At 45.9% G+C, this 18,799-nt stretch overlaps 1 protein-coding gene across 1 annotated transcript in view; it reads right to left on the bottom strand.

Annotated features, from left to right (window-relative positions):
* The window catches only part of TECPR2 (tectonin beta-propeller repeat containing 2), a gene marked incomplete at its 3' end in the record, with an annotated part of 52,833 nt that overhangs the window by 14,769 nt on the left and 19,265 nt on the right, over positions 1-18,799 (bottom strand). The window contains exons 13-18 of the mRNA XM_082236395.1: positions 17,990-18,170; positions 15,643-15,784; positions 11,462-11,702; positions 10,515-10,604; positions 5,674-5,907; positions 371-519 (exon numbers count right to left, since the gene is read on the bottom strand). Of these exons, the coding sequence (XP_082092521.1) occupies positions 371-519; positions 5,674-5,907; positions 10,515-10,604; positions 11,462-11,702; positions 15,643-15,784; positions 17,990-18,170 (1,037 nt within the window). The remainder of the gene's footprint in view (positions 1-370; positions 520-5,673; positions 5,908-10,514; positions 10,605-11,461; positions 11,703-15,642; positions 15,785-17,989; positions 18,171-18,799) is intronic.

An 18,799-nucleotide genomic window follows, 5' to 3' on the forward strand; every position in this document is an offset into this window, starting at 1 on the left:
GCTAATGGGGCCTCCCGCTGCCGCCACGGCACGATTTCTGTTCTCATCCTGAAGCAAAGTTCTTAACCTGAGGTAATATTTCTGGGTTAGCAGAGTCTGTTACCTGAAGCGTATGTAACCTGAAGCGTATGTAACCCGAGGTACCACTGTACTGGACTTGGTTGTCAAGTGAATAAGCTACATTTTAAAATATTATGTCACAATGTTGATTTTGACACTTTGAGAAGCTTTATCTAATTTTTAAGAAGTAGTTTCTAGCAAATAACTTTGCAGTTGTTACCATACAGCCTATTACGTTTATGTGCTTTTACAGTTGGATATAGGCATTCTGATGGTTTTGAATTAAAAACAAGGCAACTTGTTTTTCTACCTGGATTGGTGGCTCAATCATGATCCATGCAGGCAGCATCAAACTGGGGTTCAGCGGCTGTGTCCCAACCCGGAAGTAGATTCCGCCACCGCTGTCACAGGCCCAGATGTGCTGTTTGCCACATGCCAAACTTTTAAGTTTCACAGCACCTAATTGAAAAAAGAGAGGAAGAGGGGCACCCAGTCATTCAACCAGCCATCTTCAGTTCTGATTTATGACGCTAGTTAGGGTCAAGCTACAAAGCTACTCTGCGTTTCCCCCTTCGTTTCCCCCTAAATCAGCTTCAGGAGGAAGGGAGTCAGACCACGAAGACAGGGGAGAGGGGAGGGCTGGAAACCCCTTCCCCCAATGCTGCCATTGCAATAAAAAAAAATCAGAGTCTCTCATGGACACTTAAGACTACAAAAAAAAAAACGATGGGCGGTGAACTCTCTTTCCTTGGAGGTTCTTCTTAAGCAGAGGTTGCATGGCCACCTGTCATGCATGATCTAGTTGAGATTCCTGCACTGCAGGGGGTTGGAATAGATGACCCTTGGGTCCCTTCCAACTCTACAGATTACCTCTCACTGGATGTATGTGAGAATGTGGACCCTCTCAGCAGAAAATCCAGGCCTGAACTGCATGGCTGACATCTTGTGCACCATCCAGGAAACGGACAGAACGAGTTGGACTTGTGCTTGCAAGATTTCAGACTTGTGACCCGCGTGCGGATGTCAGAGCCCTGCATTGACTTTTGCAGAGTCTGAGTGCAAGACGGGCAAGAAGGATGCACTGGCTCCCTCGCCCCCACCCCATATGTAGCCACTACTTGGGAGAATTCACCTGAACTGAATCATTTACACAAGAGAATACTATGTCTACCCTAAGGAGGGCGCAGAACATTTCACTATGTTAGCAATGCAAAACAAGTATGACAGCTGGTTGGTGGCAGGTGCAATGTAAGATGTTGATTCTGCTTGTTTAGCAAGTCCTTTTCACTATAATATAATATTAATAATAATAATTTATTATTTGTACCCCGCCCATCTGGCTGGGTTTCCCCAGCCACTGTGGACGGCTTCCAACAAAGATTAAAAATACATTAAAATGTCACACATTAAAAACTTCCCTAAAGAGGGCTGCCTTCAGATGTCTTCTAAATGTCAGGTAGTTGTTTATCTCTTTGACATCTGGTGGGAGGGCGTTCCACAGGGAGGGCGCCACTACCGATAAGGCCCTCTGCCTGGTTCCCTTTAGCTTTGCTTCTCGCAGTGAGGGAGCTGCCAGAAGGCCCTTGGCGCTGGACCTCAGTGTCCAGGCAGAACGATGGGGATGGATGCGATCCTTCAGATATACTGAACCAAGGCCGTTTAGGGCTTTAAAGGTGAGCACCAACACTGAAGCTGGTTTGCGGGATAGCTCACTGGGTACAGCATAAGACTCTTATTTCCAGGATCGAGCCCCACAATGGCCCAAAAGATGTTCCTGCATTGCAGAAGATTGAACCAGATAACTCTTGTGGTCCCTTCTATGAAGTGCCTTAGGATAACAGGACACAATGTAGTCCACAAATCACTGACATTTAAAACGATGATTTTCAAAGAGGAACCGGTGGGGTGGGGGCGGGACCCTTCATGCAATGCGATTGGTCTAAACTAGATATGCAACTTTTCACATGACCTCAAGTGAACTCTCCCAGGGAGCTGGTCGTGCTTACAGACCAGGTCTATAAATACATGTTAGCGCTTAACATTCCAAAGGTTACTAGCAAACAGTGGCTGCCGAACTATGAACAAGTATTTCAGAGTTAGCCTGCTTTCATTTCTAGTATGCAACGCAAGCAAGGAGCTCTTCTCCAAAAAAAACGATTGTGCCATGAACAGGTTATTTTTATTTTCAACCGTACGGCAGCATCATAACTTTGCTGCTTCCCCGAGGACTGAAATAGAAAAGTGTAAAGCTGTGAAGCAACTCTCTCAGGTCATTAGGCAGTCATCCATCAGCGAGAGCACTTGTTCCTAGAAACTTCAGCTATGCTATTTACACTGAAAAAGGCACTTCAAGGAAAAAGGGGGAAATCACCTACGGTTTATAAACCAAGGCCAACCTTATCATGTCTAGTGCTTCTGTATTTTGTAGCAGAAACACCTGGATGGGGGAGAAAGAGAAGTCTAAAAAACTGAGTTGCGTTAAGAACTAGATGGTGAAAGAAAATGGGAAGTTTAAATAATTATCTAGGGGATAAGGGTACATCAATAAAGACCTGGTTATGTTTAGAATGATACCGCATAGGGAAATGTTCCCTGATACCAAGATGAGGGATTCTATGGAATGCAGACAGAGAGAATTGTTAAGAATAATGATCTGTTGTGACCTTGACAGAAGCGTACAATAGACGAGCCTTATTGTGTTTTGGCTCATTTCCCCCCCCCCCTTTTTTCTTTCTTCTCCTTCTTATTTCCTTTTTCTTTTTTCTTTCCCATAATGGCTTATGTTCTATGCCACGTACTTTGATATTTTTTGTAGTTTTTTAGCCTTTTCCATTATTATTATTATTAAGGATATTTTTTGTAATTTTGGTTGTTTATATTTATCTGTTTAAAGCAAAATAAAATTTACTAAAAATAAAATATAAAAAAAAGATCTACGAGCAAGGAACATGCCATTTTGCCACATAAGCCACAGGCAAATTTCCACCTGCCTTGTAACTCTTTAAGGCACTTTAAAAGAATGCGATGGTAGTCTAACGTTCTCGAGTATCACAGAATTGGAAGCGGCATCCTGTTCTATGGGAGAGCAGCAATGGCGTGGAGGGGTTTTTTTTTGCATCTCTTGCCAATGGCTTCATTCTCACATCACAGCAAGACAAAGCATGGCTTCTTACTTCAGCCACACAAATGTGTGGGATGCCAGAGAAGAGCTCACAGTCACTTTGCTCTTCTATCTCTTTCTCTCTCTTTTTTTAAAAAAATCCCATGTTAGGCTAAGCCAACTGAGGCTCCTGGCGAAGGTCTCTCCTTTCTGACCATGAGCTGTAGGCAAGGACAAACTTTGACTACAACTTGATGTTCGGCCAACATGCTGAGCCAAACCCATGGCTTCTCTCTCTTGAGTGCAAAAATGGAATCTGTGCTCTTCTCCTCAAAATGGCCGTGGCAGAACGCAGGTATATCCCTAATGCAACTGCAGCTTTAAAAAAAAGGCCTTCGCACCACAGGTGTGCGTGGCAGAAAAGAAAGAAAATATAAACTGAATTAAGTAATAGGTCTGTAGGGAGAGAAAGAAAGGATTCACTGAGGGGAAAACCTATCAGGGGAAAAAATATATATATATCTGCATTGTTGGTCTTGTGGTATTCAAAAGAACTCAGCTCACTTCCTTCATAGAATCATAGAGTTGGAAGAGACCACAAGGGCCATCGAGTCCAACCCCCTGCCAAGCAGGAAACACCATCAGAGCACTCCTGACCTATGGTTGTCAAGCCTCTGCTTAAAGACCTCCAAAGTAGGAGACTCCACCACACTCCTTGGCAGCAAATTCCACTGTCAAACAGCTCTTACTGTCAGGAAGTTCTTCCTAATGTTTAGGTGGAATCTTCTTTCTTGTAGTTTGGATCCATTGCTCCGTGTCCGCTTCTCTGGAGCAGCAGAAAACAACCTTTCTCCCTCCTCTATGTGACATCATGTACAGAACAAAGATAAAATCTCTCCAGTTGAGGGAAATGGCACTAGCTGTGTCCTGAGTTTGCAGTCTAGAAACTCCTGCACAAATGGGAGAAGCCCACATGTACGTCAAAGAAAGAGACCACAGAGAAAATGGGGGGGGGGGAGCAGCGGCTCAGAAATGTCCCAAGGTTCCCTAGAGGTTGAAAGGGATACCAATATGCTAAGTGATAAAATGACGATTTAAAGTGTCTTTATTTGAAAACCAAGGTGTGGAGCACCTGACTTCTCCTAGTTTATTCTCATATAGTTTCTTCTTGAATTCTATCTTTATTTTAGCACCGTTACATAAGACCTGCCCAGCTCAAAATAGCCGTGGGGTGGGCAAGGGAGTCATCAGCATAATTCTGCTGCTCCTCTGGGTCTGACATTCAGCAGCGCTATTTAAAATAAAGTCTTGTTACTCTTCCCGGCACAGACATACTGGATCACGGTGGCTTCGGGCCTCAGCGGTTCAGCTGTTGGTTTTGATCTAGCTAAGCATCAGGGCTCTCTGAACAAGGGGTCACATATCACCTGCTCTGCATCGCTGGGCACTTCTTTACATATGCAGCACAACCTGATATCCAAATGCGCAGTTCTCTTATGTAACGTTTTCGGCTTGTTTTCCTATTCCACCTTGGGTTTTTCCTCCTTTCTCCAAAGCTGATGCTAATTGCTCATCCAGAGAAACAAATCTTTCTGCTTGCTAGCACACTGTCAAAGCGAATCCCGCTTCATTTTTGGAACTCCGGGATATGACAGGGCAGCTCTGATCACGTCAAATGCTATGCTTCAGAAATCTGCGCAAGAGACGTCTCAAAACCTATTGGTATGCTATTTTAAGCCTCTTATTTGCTAATGCCATTTCATCAGGTGTTACTTGCCTTAAGTTTGATTTCCAGAGTGCACATCTGAAGTAGAAGACTTCTTGCTTTCTTTTGAAAAAAGATGAGCTCATCCAGTTTTCCCTTTAACACACCGCAACCCACAAGCATGCAAGATACTGGTGGGCAGGACACCTTCATATGGGAAGAAACCCTTTCCAGTTTTATCACAGCTGGAGAAGTGGGGCAGAGCCACAGGGAAGTAGCAGACATCCTGATCCTCTGTGGGCCAGGATAGCATTAATTCTTGATCTACCTTCATCCTGTAGAGCAGGGAATGGGAACCTCTGGCCTTCCATATACTGTTGCGACTACCAACTATCATCAGCTCCAGCAGGCATGGCCAAAGGTCAGGGATGATGTGAGGATCACAGGTTCCCCATCGCTCCTGTGGGATATCCACACAAGGATGCTCCCAAAGAGCACATCACACCTTGCTCTGATGGCACCTTTATTCTGCTTTTTTGAAAATCTGGATCATCTTTTCTTTCCATCAGCAAAAACCAGCCAAGTCAAAATGGCCCTGGAGTTCTCTGTCCTACCCTTTCTCTGAGATTAAGATGGCAAAGAATTCTATGAAGCCAAATCCATGTTTAATGCTTTATCCATAGGTGTCACGGGTCAGAGCAAGTTTGTGTTCAAATACTCACCAGGTATGCAGAGGAAATGCTCCCCGTCAGTCTGTGTTTAAGTTGGGAAATTTGCAGGTGACAAACGAGCTCACAAGGAGTCTTACCTAACTGGGCAAGGTCCAGTCTGGTCCAGTGCATCCCCGTTGGGCAATTTGGCGAGAGTGTCCTTATGAAGACTCGTCCCAGGTGGTCCAGGCACCATATGGCATCCTGGCAGGCTGAATAGTATTCTATTTCGTCATCAGGGGGTAGTTGAACAGTCGAAGGATGAAACTGCGGGTTTTGGTCGCTGACGCAAAAGAGATCCTTGTTGCTTTGGCACAACCACAGAAAGCTTCCTGTGGGAGGGACAACACTTTCATGGTTAAATCTGCTTTTCCAGAAGCCTTCGCCGTTCAGTGTCTAAGTATCAGTATTCAAACCTAGATTGAATATAGTAAATAATTACTATTACAGTCGTACCTCTGGTTGCGAACGGGATCCGTTCCGGACACCCGTTTGCAACATGAGCAGAACGCAATCCACGTCTGCGCGTGCTGCGATTTGCTGCTTCTGCGCATGCACGCGACGTCATTTTGAGCGTCTGTGCATGCGTGAGCGGCGAAACCCGGAAGTAACCCTTTCCGGTACTTCCAGGTCACCGCGGGACACAACCTGAAAAAACATAACCTGAACCGAACATAACAAGAGGTATGACTGTATTATTACTATTTCTACTGTGCGCTCAATAAACTTTGCATACATAAACCCCTTTAATGTTTTTTCAACAGTCAAACAGTATATAAATTTTACAGTATCTTGGCAAAACAGCCCTGTACGGGAGGGCAGCATTATCCCCATAATGCAGATGGGAAGGCTGAGGCTGAAAGATAGCTGCTTAGTAATGTAAGAGTCTTGCTGGATCATTCCAAAGGCCCATCCAAGTTCAGGAAGCCAAGAAGCAGACATAAAGAAATACCCTTTTGCTGCTGTGCTGCTGCTCCCCAGTAACTGGTATTCAGAGACATGCCGTTTTTGATCCTGGAGGTAATGTAGAGCTACCACAGCTAGTACCACTGGCAGCCTTATCCTCCATGAATTTGTCCAACCTCCTTTCGAAGCCATCCAAGTTCGTGGCTATCACCGCATCTTGGGGTAGGGAGCTCCACAGTTTAAGTATGTGCTTGCTTCATTTCATGCTATACTTTTTACACAAGACCATTTACTGGAGGAGAGTTTTTTTTTACGTCTGGCAAATCAACACACACAATGAGTTTTCCAGAGTTGCCCAGGGAGCTAATGCAGCTGAAGGAGCGTCTCCACCCCCATCGTTCAACCTGGACACTGAGGTCCAGCTCCGAGGGCCTTCTGGAGGCTCCCTCCCTGCGAGAAGTGAGGTTACAGGGAACCAGGCAGAGGGCCTTCTCGGCAGCGGCACCTGCCCTGTGGAACGCCCTCCCAGCAGATGTCAAGGAAATAAACAACTATCTGATGTTTAGAAGACATCTGAAAGCAGTCCTGTTTAGGGAAGTTTTTAATGTTTGATCTTTTATCGTGTTTTTTATATTCTGTTGGGAGACACTCAAGAGTGGCTGGGGAAACCCAGCCAGATGGGCGTGGTATGTATGTATGTATGTATAAATAAATAAATACATATAATAAGGGATATAGGTGGTGCTGTGGTCTAAACCACAGAGCCTAGGGCTTGCCATTCAGAAGGTCGGTGGTTTGAATCCCCGCGACAGGGTGAGCTCCCGTTGTTCGGTCCCTGCTCCTGCCCACCTAGCAGTTCGAAAGCACATCAAAATGCAAGTAGATAAATAGGTACCATTCCAGTGTGAAGGTAAACAGCGTTTCCGTGCGCTGCTCTGGTTTGCCAGAAGCGGCTTAGTCATGCTGGCCACATGACCCAGAAGCTGTCTGCGGACAAACGCCAGCTCCCTCGGCCTATAGAGTGAGATGAGCGCGCAACCACAGAGTTGTCCGCGACTAGACCTAATGGTCAGGGGTACCTTTACCTTTAAATAATAATAATAATAATAATAATAATAATAATAATAATAATAATGCTTTGCATGCAGGAGATTCCTGGCATCTCCAGGCCAAGCACAGACCCCCTGCCTGGAACTCAGTGGAGAGGGTCACTGCCATGCTGTGTGACAATATTGGGCTTGATTGTCCGATTCAGGAGAAGACTATTTCCTATGCTGCTTAATCAGCCAGGAACTCTTGGCATATCATCACTGCCCTCAAATAATCCTAAACCCTGGCTGAAATGAGTTAGGATGGGGAAGAAGTGCCTCTCCACTTATGGTTTAATAATGGCAGTACCCCTCTGGCCCCCACCCTATACATTGCGGCAGAAGCCCCTGCAACACCTGCAGAAAACTCTTTGGGTCCAATCTACCACTGCCTGTATTTCAGCCAGCAATAGCCAGTGCTAATTTCTGAAGCAATGCATTCTGGGCCTGGGCTGGAGGCAGCCTTGGATCCAAAAACTCTTTTGTTCCTGCGAAGAGAACCCGCAATTAGGCTCACTACCTCTGCCAGCTGGGAGCTGCTGTGAATAATCTCACCAATGCTCCATTGGTTTCAATAATGGGAGTGAAGGAATTAAACACATGCTAATCATCAGGGCTGAAGGAAAAACACCCACGCCACATGCAACACAGCTCCTGCTCTGGCTGGTGCAAGCCAACGAGGTTTGGGAAAGTGGTGGAACATCCCTCCTGCCCTTCTCTGCTCAGGATTACTCCATCACACGACCAAAAGAACTGTTAACAGTGCAGACAAGGCACCAGCTTAACCACAAAAGGAACACGGCAATGTGAAAATCAAAGATCCAGACATTGTTTGGCTTAAGTGAGCACAATTAAAACCGTGTGTCTGAAGAAATTTAAAGACTACTTGCAGAAATACTGTAAAATTTATGAATGTTAAAGGGATGTTGGATTGAAAATAAGCGGTATTGGTAAAAAGATTAACAAGAATATGTAAATACGGATTGACAATGGTTGAAAATATATAGTTATAATAGGTTAAGATATTGAGTAAAGATAAATGATAGAGGGTAAGGATTTGCTGAATTAACCATGTGAACTGGAATACAAAAAGGGGGTGTGTGAGGAGGTCAGGAAACAAGTAAATGAAATATAAGATATGAAAATATTGATTTCTTTTTAACCTTTTTTTTTACTTTTTATGTATTCTGCATTTGTACTTTTGTATCTCTTTTTCTTTTATTATTGTTATTCCTTTTTATTTTTTATTTTTAATTTTGTAACCTTTTGTTGTCTGTAAAATTTCAATAAATATCATTTTTTAAAAAATAAAACCGTGTGTCTGTCTGTGTGTGTGAACCAAAAGTAGACCACACGCTTTTAATGCTTCATTTTTGTTAATTGTTTGTGAACCTTAAATCTTAACTGCCCACGTTAATGATTATTTATGGGACTAGGTAAGGTGACCTGTGGTCTTTTTCCTACTTGTGCCGCAGTGAAGAGCAAAGGCTAAGCCATGGGGTTAGAATCCATTGTTCAGGTCTGCCCTTCCTTTCTGCCCAGTCAGCAGGCCCAGACAGAGGGGGGGGGGCATATGGGCCACTTGGCCTGGGCCTCCGATTCCAAAGGGGGCCTCGGTAAGCATATTCACAATCGCAGGGGATGCACTGGGGCGAACACAGAGGCGCAAAGGCAGTGGTGGCGGTGGGCAGATTCCCTGCGGCCATGGCTGGCTGGCAGTGCGAGAGAAAAGCTTCCCTGGCGTCCGGGGCGGGGCCTGCGATTGGCTCCGCAGAGGAGTGCAGAACGCGCGCCGGGTGGGTGGAGGCAACCAAGGCTCCAGCAGCCAGTGCGCTGCGAACATGATGGTGGACCATGTTTTTCATGCTGTTAAAAGTTGGTGAGTTTTTGTTTGAAATCTGGTTTCCAAAAATTAAAACCACACGTATCTTAAAGATAAGTGTGTTGGCTTTCTTATCGCAATGATAAACATAAATCATGATAAGGCGAAGTTGCTTGATTTTTCCTGCGCAATTCAAGAATTTGCAGAAAAGAAAGCTAGGAAAGCATTTTTAAATGTAAATACTCCTTATGTATTTTGAAAAAGCACTATTGTATATCTATATTTTCCATTTTGTCTTTATATGCAGATATGGTTCAAGCCTTGAAATTAAAATTATATGCCAGCATAACTTTTTGTGAAAATTTGTTATATACTTACTTATTTATAAGACTACAGTTATCCCCAGGGTAAAAAAATTATCTACCTGGCCTGGGCCTCTGCCTGGCTCTGCAAGGCCCTGCCAGTCAGCGGCGGACGAAGCCGATTGGGCGCCTGGGGCGGTGCACATGCTTGGCGCCCAGGGGCGGGGCCAGCTGCCCACAGGGTGGGGCGAGCTGGGGCAAGAAGCTCCACAGGCCTCCACGGAGTCAATGGCGTAGCGTGGGGGGTGCAGGGGGGGGGCCGGCCGCACCGGGCGCAACATCTGGGGGTTAGGGTTAGGGGGCGCAAATCCACGGGTTAGGGGGCGCAAATTACTTGCCTTGCCCCGGGTGCTGACAACCCACGCTACGCCACTGCACGGAGTCTGCCTGCCTCCTTCCACTCAGCCACACTACAGCTGAGGGGGAGGTGGCAGGTGGACCGTTTCGGCCAGTGGAGAGGTGGCGGGTGCCCAAGCAACCACGTCACTCCTAGGAGAGATGCGTGTGGCTCGGGCATGCTGCGGGCTCTGGGGTGAGTGCCGCCCGGCATTTTGTCACCCCTCCCAGTAGTGACACCTGGGACAGCCCACCCCCACTGCACCCCCTTCCTCCACCCCTGTGTCCAGTACACATTAATGCCCTTAGAAAAACCTGCCAATATCAATGGATGGGGTATATTGATGCACAGAGCTTGTTATCTTTCGCCGGTGTGTCAGAAAAAGCAGAATAAACTTGCAAGGCAGCCCCGGGACAGACGTTACCTTCTTTTGCTGGAGCTGCGGAAGCCAACGCAAACGCCCATTTTGTGGCCGAAGCAGTGCCGCGAGGCACGACGTTATTCCAATAAGTACCTGGAGAAGGAAGGAGGAATAGTCTTAGCATGGAAACAGCCAGCTTTCTCCCAAACTCTTCTGGTGCTCCTGAGATTCCTGCTTCAAGTTTTTATTCTAAACAAACACCATGGAATTCTCATCTTAGGCCCTTCCCTCCAAGGGAGGTGTGAGAGCGGGCCTTCTCAGGGATGGCCCCCCGTTTGTGGAATGCTCTGTGAGGCACACTTGGCATCACCATCACTATCTGTTTTTAGGTGCCAGGCAGAAACGTCTTTATTTGCTTTTGTAAGTTGCTCTGAGTTCACCTTTCTGAAAAAGAAGTGACTAATATTATTGGTCATATTATTATTAGTCAATATTATTATTTGTAATAATATTCTTCATCACCATCATCATCATCATCTATGCATTCATCTCTCTCATATAATGAAAATTGCTGTGGATATGGAGTAGAGTTTCCACTCACAGTGATGTTTCCAAAAATATGTATTACTCAGAATATGGTGTCAAATGATCCGCTTCTGCTTTTGCCCACTTTGGAATGGCAGAATTACCAAAGAGGTTCACCACCGTTTCTCACAGAACTTTAGTGTTCGAAGGGACATTGAAGGTCCTCTAGTCAAACTCTCTGCAATGCAGGAATCATTCGCCCAATGTGGGGTTCAAACCCACAACCTTGAGATTAAGAGTCTCACGCTCTACTGACTGAGCTATCCCATTACAACGCAAGTACATGCTGCCATGGGAGGTTCAGGGAGTCTTCCATTTCTAAGCAGTTGGCATGAATGAAGACACACTGTTGTGCTGCTAAATGTGGACAAACCGCCTGGCTTCGCCTTTTGCAAACAGAAGCCAGCAACCAAAAGCGCGCCTACCTATGAGGTTTCCCTTCGCTACGTGAAACTCGTTCTTCCCCGACGAGATCCAGACGCCGCCGCTGCTGACGGCGAGGAGACTCGGCTGACACTGAAGCGGCTGTGGCCAGAAAGCCGTGCGGAGTTTGTCTGCCACCTTCTCGACGGGGGCCTGAGCTGCTGTGGCTACTGTCTGGGTTGCCTGGATGATGGTCTGGAAAAGGCTGCTCTGGTCAAACACTACATAATCCGTAATGCTTACCTGGGGGGGGGGGGGATGTATGAAAAGAACCAGGTCAGCGAAATAGAAAGATAAGACTGGATAATAGGCAAAATCCCAATGTATTATCAATGAGGTTTGTGAGTCTCTCTGATTTCAAGAGGAGAAAAATCCACATTTGAAATCAGTGGGACTTTTAATAATAAATAATAATAATATTTTATTTATACCCCACCCTCCCCGGCCAGAGCCGGGCTCAGGGCAGCTAACACCAGTAAAATTACAATAAAAACATAATAAGGGGTGGGGGGACGACGACACCAATTTAAAATACAGGTTAGAAATAAAATTCAAAATGTAGCCTCATTTTAATAGTAGCCCATAGATCAAAACCATAAGGGGAGGGAAACATAAGGGTCAGACTGAGTCCAAACCAAAGGCCACCCTCATTTTGTCTGCATTGTGTCCAATAGAAACATAGGAAGCTGCCTACCTAGTGTTCTTCAATATTGGGTTCCTAGATGTTGGTGGACTACAACTCCCATCATCCCTGACCCACTGGGCTCAGCTGGCCGTGGAATATGGGAGTGCAAGAAAATCTGGGGACCCAGGTTGAAGAATGCTGGTCTACACTGACTGGTAACGGCTCTCCAGAGTTTCAGGTGGGGGTCGCTCCCAGCCCTATCTGGAAATGCAGAGGATTAAGCCCGGGACCTTCTACATGCAAAGCATAAAGGTAAAGGTACCCCTGACCATTAGGTCCAGTCGCAGACGACTCGGGGGTTGCGGCGCTCATCTCACTCTATAGGCCGAGGGAGCAGGCGTTTGTACACAGGCAGACAGGCTAGCAGGACTAAGCCACTTCTGGCGAACCAGAGCAGCGCACGGAAACACCGTTTACCTTCCCACCGGAGTGGTACCTATTTATCTACTTGCACTTGACATGGTTTCAAACTGCTAGGTGGGCAGGAGCAGGGACTAAGCAACGGGAGCTCACCCCATCGCAGGGATTCGAACCGCCGACCTTCTGATCAGTAAGTCCTAGGCTCTGTGGTTTAGACCACAGCGCCCCCCGCATATGATGTACAATTGGGTTATTGCCCTTCCTGAATATTTGCAGTTATTCTGGCTACTGGCAACAACAAATAGTGAGGACGGGCAGAAGGAAGTTTGTGTAATACTGAATTCTGCTTGCCTCGCTCTTGAAGCTGTTTTTAGTTTTATGCTTCGGAACCAGAGACGTGACAAAGAAACAAGCACTATAGATCTCCAATCTGGAGTGCTGTTAATCAAAAAATTAGGTGGCTCTGAAATATCGTAGCAGAACAATGTGTAGATTAGTGAAAACTGCAAAGGGGCACCTCAATTCCTTTGGAAGGGTTGGTTGTTCCTTTTGAGAAAGTATGTGCAAAAACAGCGGGGGGGGGGGGAGTAGGGAGAAAACCCTACACCTGACAAGAAAATCCGAGTAACAGGGCTGATATTTTGCAAAGGGGAAACAGTAACATTTGTCTCACTCCACAGCTGGAGATTAGTGAAGGTTTGTGAGAACACTGCGACTAGCATAAGGAAGGAGCTCAGATACCTCACTTAGCAAGATAAATGTGAGTTTAGTTCTTTATCTCTATTTTTTCTTCAGTGGCTCTAATGGGAACAGGACCAGATAGACTCCTTTATCTTGCGTTTAGGAACTAACCTATAAGAGAAATCATATATAAAGCCATGTCTGTTGGCAGTTCCACACTACAATCCCTGCAAAAACAACTTTAACAGTCATGGCTTTCCCCCCAGAGAATCCTAGGGAACTGTAGTTTGTTGAGGGAGCCAAGAATTGCAACGACACCCTAAAACTGCAGTTCCCAGGGCTGATCGGATGTTTTTTACTTGACTCAATGTTTGTAGTACGTCAATTTCCCAACAACCATATTGAGCAGCTCAACAATAACCGCCTTTAAAATGAGCAAACATTACAATCGCTATAGTCACATCAAAAGCACAACACCATATAAATAGCACAGAAAACAAATTCGTCATTTAAGTAATACAGTTCTATACAAACTCACAGCGAGTTAAAAATATCAGAAGTGGCTGCTGAGCACCAGCCCTGTGACACTTTCTCTGGGATGGGGCTTCCTCAGCCAGGATGCTTTGGGAAGCCATGAATAAGAGTTCTTTATATGTAGGGTATGGTTGTGACCTTCCTGTGAACACCAGGCTCCTGGAGAGGAGATAAAGGTAAGGAACCCCTGACCATTAGGTCCAGTCGTGACCGTCTCTGGGGTTGCGGCGCTCATCTTGCTTTATTGGCCGAGGGAGCCGGTGTACAGCTTCCGGGTCATGTGGCCAGCATGACTAAGCCGCTTCTGGCAAACCAGAGCAGCGCACGGAAACGCCGTTTACCTTCCCGCCAGAGTGGTACATATTTATCTACTTGCACTTTGACATGCTTTTGAGCTGCTAGGTTGGCAGGAGCTGGGACCGAGCAATGGGAGCTCACCCCATCACGGGGATTCGAACCGCCAACCTTCTGATCGGCAAGTCCTCGGCTCTGTGGTTTAACCCACAGCGCCACCTGCGTCCCGGGTGGAGAGGAGATAGAGGCTGCTTTTTCTCCTCCTCCAGTCCTGTTGCTGTGGTGTGCTAAGCCATGGTTTGGCTTAGCGCAGGCACGTCCAAATTCCAATAGGTTGCGATCCACCACCCAGTATCAAAATCTGGCAGTGATCTACCACGCTCTCCCACTGTCATTCTTCAACTTAAACATATTATATTTGGCTGGGGGAACCCAGCCAGATGGGCAGGGTATAAATAATAAATTATGATGATGATAATAAAAATAATAACAAATTATTACACACACCCCAGGGCCCTTGGTGCACGTGGGAAGGCAACATGCCCTAAAATGTCCAATTCCCCCTTTACTGATGAAGAGCTCCTGGGGGAGGGAGGGGGGCAGCGGCTTACTTTTGAGTAAACACAGCTAGGCTGGAGCTGGAAAGGTGGGGAAAGTTCAGCATCCACATAGAACTAAGAGGGAGAGCAGCTTACTTTTGAGTAAACACAGCTAGGCTGGAGCTGGAAAGGTGGGGAAAGCTCCATGTAGAACTAAGAATGAAAGGGTGTTTTCTTTCCATGGGAACTGGCGGGAGTGGGGAGAGGGATGTCATTGTCTCTCTCATGCGCTGCCCTTCTCTCGGCTCCCTTTTCCAGCTGGCCTGCTGACTGGGCGCCTCCACAGATGCACCCCGTGCAGAGCCCACCCCCCTCATATTTGCCTCCCTGCCTGGGGCTGAGGCTTGGGGGGGGGAGGCGCCTTGCGCCTTTCCGGGCCAGCCAGCTGATTGGGCGTCGGGCAAAGCAGGGTGATTGAGATGAAGATCCATCACACGATCACACGATCTACGAGTCAATACGTTGGACATACATGGCTTAGTGTTACAGATAGGTAGCCGTGTTGGTCTGCCATAGTCAAAATAAAAAAATTCCTTCCAGTGTGTATCTGAAGAAGTGTGCATGCACACGAAAGCTCATACCAAGAACTAACTTAGTTGGTCTTTAAGGTGCTACTGGATGGCTTAGTGTGTCATCTGAACCCAGGCTTGCGGTTTTGTTTCCTGCAAACATACCATGAGCTGTAAATCAAGAACAAACCATGGTTACACCTCGTGGCTTGTCTGCAGTGGGGCGTACCAAGAGCATGGGTTTGAACGACTGGCTAAGCCAAACTACGGTTCAACGAACAGCACTGTGACAGGAGGGGGGAGCAGCAGGACCGAAGGAGGATCAAAGTGTCCACAATCTCTTCTCATGCTTGGCTTAAGCGTGACATGCAAACCAGATCAGTAGTGGCTCTCCAAGGTCTCCTGCAAAGGCTTTTCTCAGATCCGAGATCCTTTAGGTCATATTGCATCAGGGACCTTACACGTGCAAAGCATGTATTTTGCCCTCTGCATTTACTGAAAGTAGAAGAAGGAATGCCTACTTGCCACCAGTGGTTATCATCCCCTTGTGGTTTCTTGGAAACAACACCTGTTCTGAACCACAGATAGCCATGGATGTCTAAAACCCATATGGTCTGCTGGTCTCCAAGAGTCACACACACCGGCTCTAGAGCTTGCATTTCACTGCAAAAATGAACAAAAGTCACAACACATTTGCATACAAGTGTTTCCACCCTCCCGAAATATACAGCCCGTACCATGCCCTGCCAATTTTTCTGATTTACTTATTTACAGCTCTGTGAATTGAAGCTAAGACGGTTCAGTAGAATGCTACTGTTTTAGCCTTGCACACAACTCTCTCTCTTTATACCGTATTCTTCGCTCTATAAGAAGCACCAGACCACAAGACGCACCTAGTTTTTGGAGAAGGAAAACAAGAAAAAATATATTCTGAATCCCAGAAGCCAGAACAGCAAGAGGGATCACTGCGCAGTGAAAGCAGCAATCCCTCTTGCTGTTCTGGCTTCTGGGATAGCTGCGCAGCCTGCATTCGCTCCCTAAGATGCACACACATTTCCCCTTACTTTTTAGGAGGGAAAAAGTGAGCCTTATAGAGCAAAAAATACGGTGTGTGTGTATATATATATATATATATATATATATGCAGGTTTTGGTGTCTTCGGGTGTCTTCCCGTGTAAGAGTCGGAGTGGTGTATAGCCTAGAACTCCAACGTTCTAGGCTATACACCACACCCCTCAACAGTATTTATAGGAACTCAAACACCAGATTCTGCTCTGTTCCAGTAACAAGAAGCCGAAAGCACCAGCCTGAAGATGACGAGTGAGACCTCGTCGAAACGTCGCCCAGACACTCCGACTCTCACACGGGAAGACACCCGAAGACACCAAAACCTGCATTCCTGTACCCGTGAAAATCTACGAAAGCAAATATATATATATATATATATGCAGGTTTTGGTGTCTTCGGGTGTCTTCCCGTGTAAGAGTCGGGGTGTCTGGGCGACGTTTCGACGAGGTCTCACTCGTCATCTTCAGGCTGGTGCTTTCGGCTTCTTGTTACTGGAACAGAGCAGAATCTGGTGTTTGAGTTCCTATAAATACTGTTGAGGGGTGTGGTGTATAGCCTCCAACGTTCTGGGCAGAGAGGAAGTTCCTAGATTAGTGTGCCTTTTCTTCTTTTGTTCCTTAATTACTTGAGGGATATCTTGGGTGATTTCATGAGTGATATTCTGAATATCACTGGGTGGGTCATTAAGTGTAGATTAGTTGCTAAAGCTTTCGTGTCTTGACCTCTTGAGCTTGTGAAGAGTTTTTCTGAGAAGATGGCTGTGCTGCATTTAGTTGTGCTCTGGCTTGGCTTCGTGTATAGGGGCGAGCTGTGATTTTGTGCCTTGTGCCTTAATGACCCACCCAGTGGTATTCAGAATATCACTCATGATATCACTCAAGATATCCCTCAAGTAATTAAGGAACAAAAGAAGAAAAGGCACACTAATCTAGGAACTTCCTCTCTGCCCAGAACGTTGGAGGCTATACACCACACCCCTCAACAGTATTTATAGGAACTCAAACACCAGATTCTGCTCTGTTCCAGTAACAAGAAGCCGAAAGCACCAGCCTGAAGATGACGAGTGAGACCTCGTCGAAACGTCGCCCAGACACCCCGACTCTTACACGGGAAGACACCCGAAGACACCAAAACCTGCATTCCTGTACCCGTGAAAATCTACGAAAGCATATATATATATATATATATGTGTGTGTGTGTGTGTGTGTGTGTGTATGTATGGCTCAGGTTGCAGCATATTGTGTGGGTCGTGGTAAGAGATCGCAGAAACTGCCAAGGCTATCTGTTGGAACCGTGGATCCGAGGGAAGGCATTCAGAGGAGATCGTACTGAGGAAGGAGTTGGAAAATTTCCAGAACTCAGAGAACTCTATCAGTTGCAGAACTTTGCAAGCAACTGAACGGTATGCTGGAGTTGGCCTTGTAAAGACACTCCGCTAAATGGCTGTTTTCTGTGGTGAGCTTAATCGCTTGGCTGAGCTTCCATAGTGCATACACCACCCAACACCTCAAAACGCACAGCCCTGCGTCTAAGAAGGTAAATCAAAGAAACTTTTAGTACTCGTTGGAACATGACCACATGAATGCTGCCACAAATGGGCTGCTTTTCAACCTCTTCTCCAGTTTCAGAACAGAGCGCAATGTAACGCGAGGTCAATGAAACCTGCTGCCCCGATTAGGAAACTGGCCTTCTCGCGTGATGCAATGCTCCCCTCGAAAGATGTGTAAATCCAAACTAAGGTGTTGCAAGATCAGGGAACAACTATTACAGAACATACCTGCTGATTAAACACCGCTTACCTGATGACATCGCATTTCCACTGCTCCCCTTCAGGGCAGAAGCTGCTTACCCCCTCGCGGTACAGAAGCGCACGATGCTCAGTTAATGCCCAGACAACATTATTTCTGGCTGTGACCTGCGAGAGCGGATAGGGACAGTCCACTTTTACTGCTCTGGCACAGGGACGATCCACACTCAGGCCTTCAAGTAAAATATAGAGTAGAAATAAATTGCATTAACTCACTTTTTATGCTTACGGTGCTCACCTTCAGGGTTCATAAATTATCTTCCTGTGGTTATTATGGCCATGCTTTAAGCTCACAGTGTGCTCTCTTAGCACATTCCTTTCCGGGAACGGCCTGTGGTGTTTTCTTCCTGGTCAGAAATTACTGCTCTTATCAATTTCATTCTGAAAAAAGCTTTGATATCTGTGGATGTTCGCACACTCTTAAATCATATTCCTGTGGGCAACGAAAGTGGGTTCTGCAAGCCTCTACAGTGCCTAAGAGACTTCTGCTGTAAAATGTCTATCTCACACTTTTTACGTATGAATGCATGACTCACAATCATCCCTTTCTTTTTGATACCTCTTTAGACATTTGGACTTCCTATATGAATGTATACATTTAAATCAGGACTGATGGAATATTCTTATTGTTAATGCCAGCAGGTAATGAAGTTTTAAAATAAATAAATAAAAATATTACTGATCTGTTTGTTTCTCCCTTACTTATTTGCTTGTGTGACATTTACCAATTAAAAAAAATGTGTGTTTTTTTTAAATCTACTTTTATCTGCGCCCTCCGATAACACTGCTTTCAATAACTTGA

Source organism: Podarcis vaucheri (assembly GCF_965113315.1).
Source record: "Podarcis vaucheri genome assembly, chromosome: 1".
Taxonomy (NCBI): Eukaryota; Metazoa; Chordata; class Lepidosauria; order Squamata; family Lacertidae; genus Podarcis; species Podarcis vaucheri.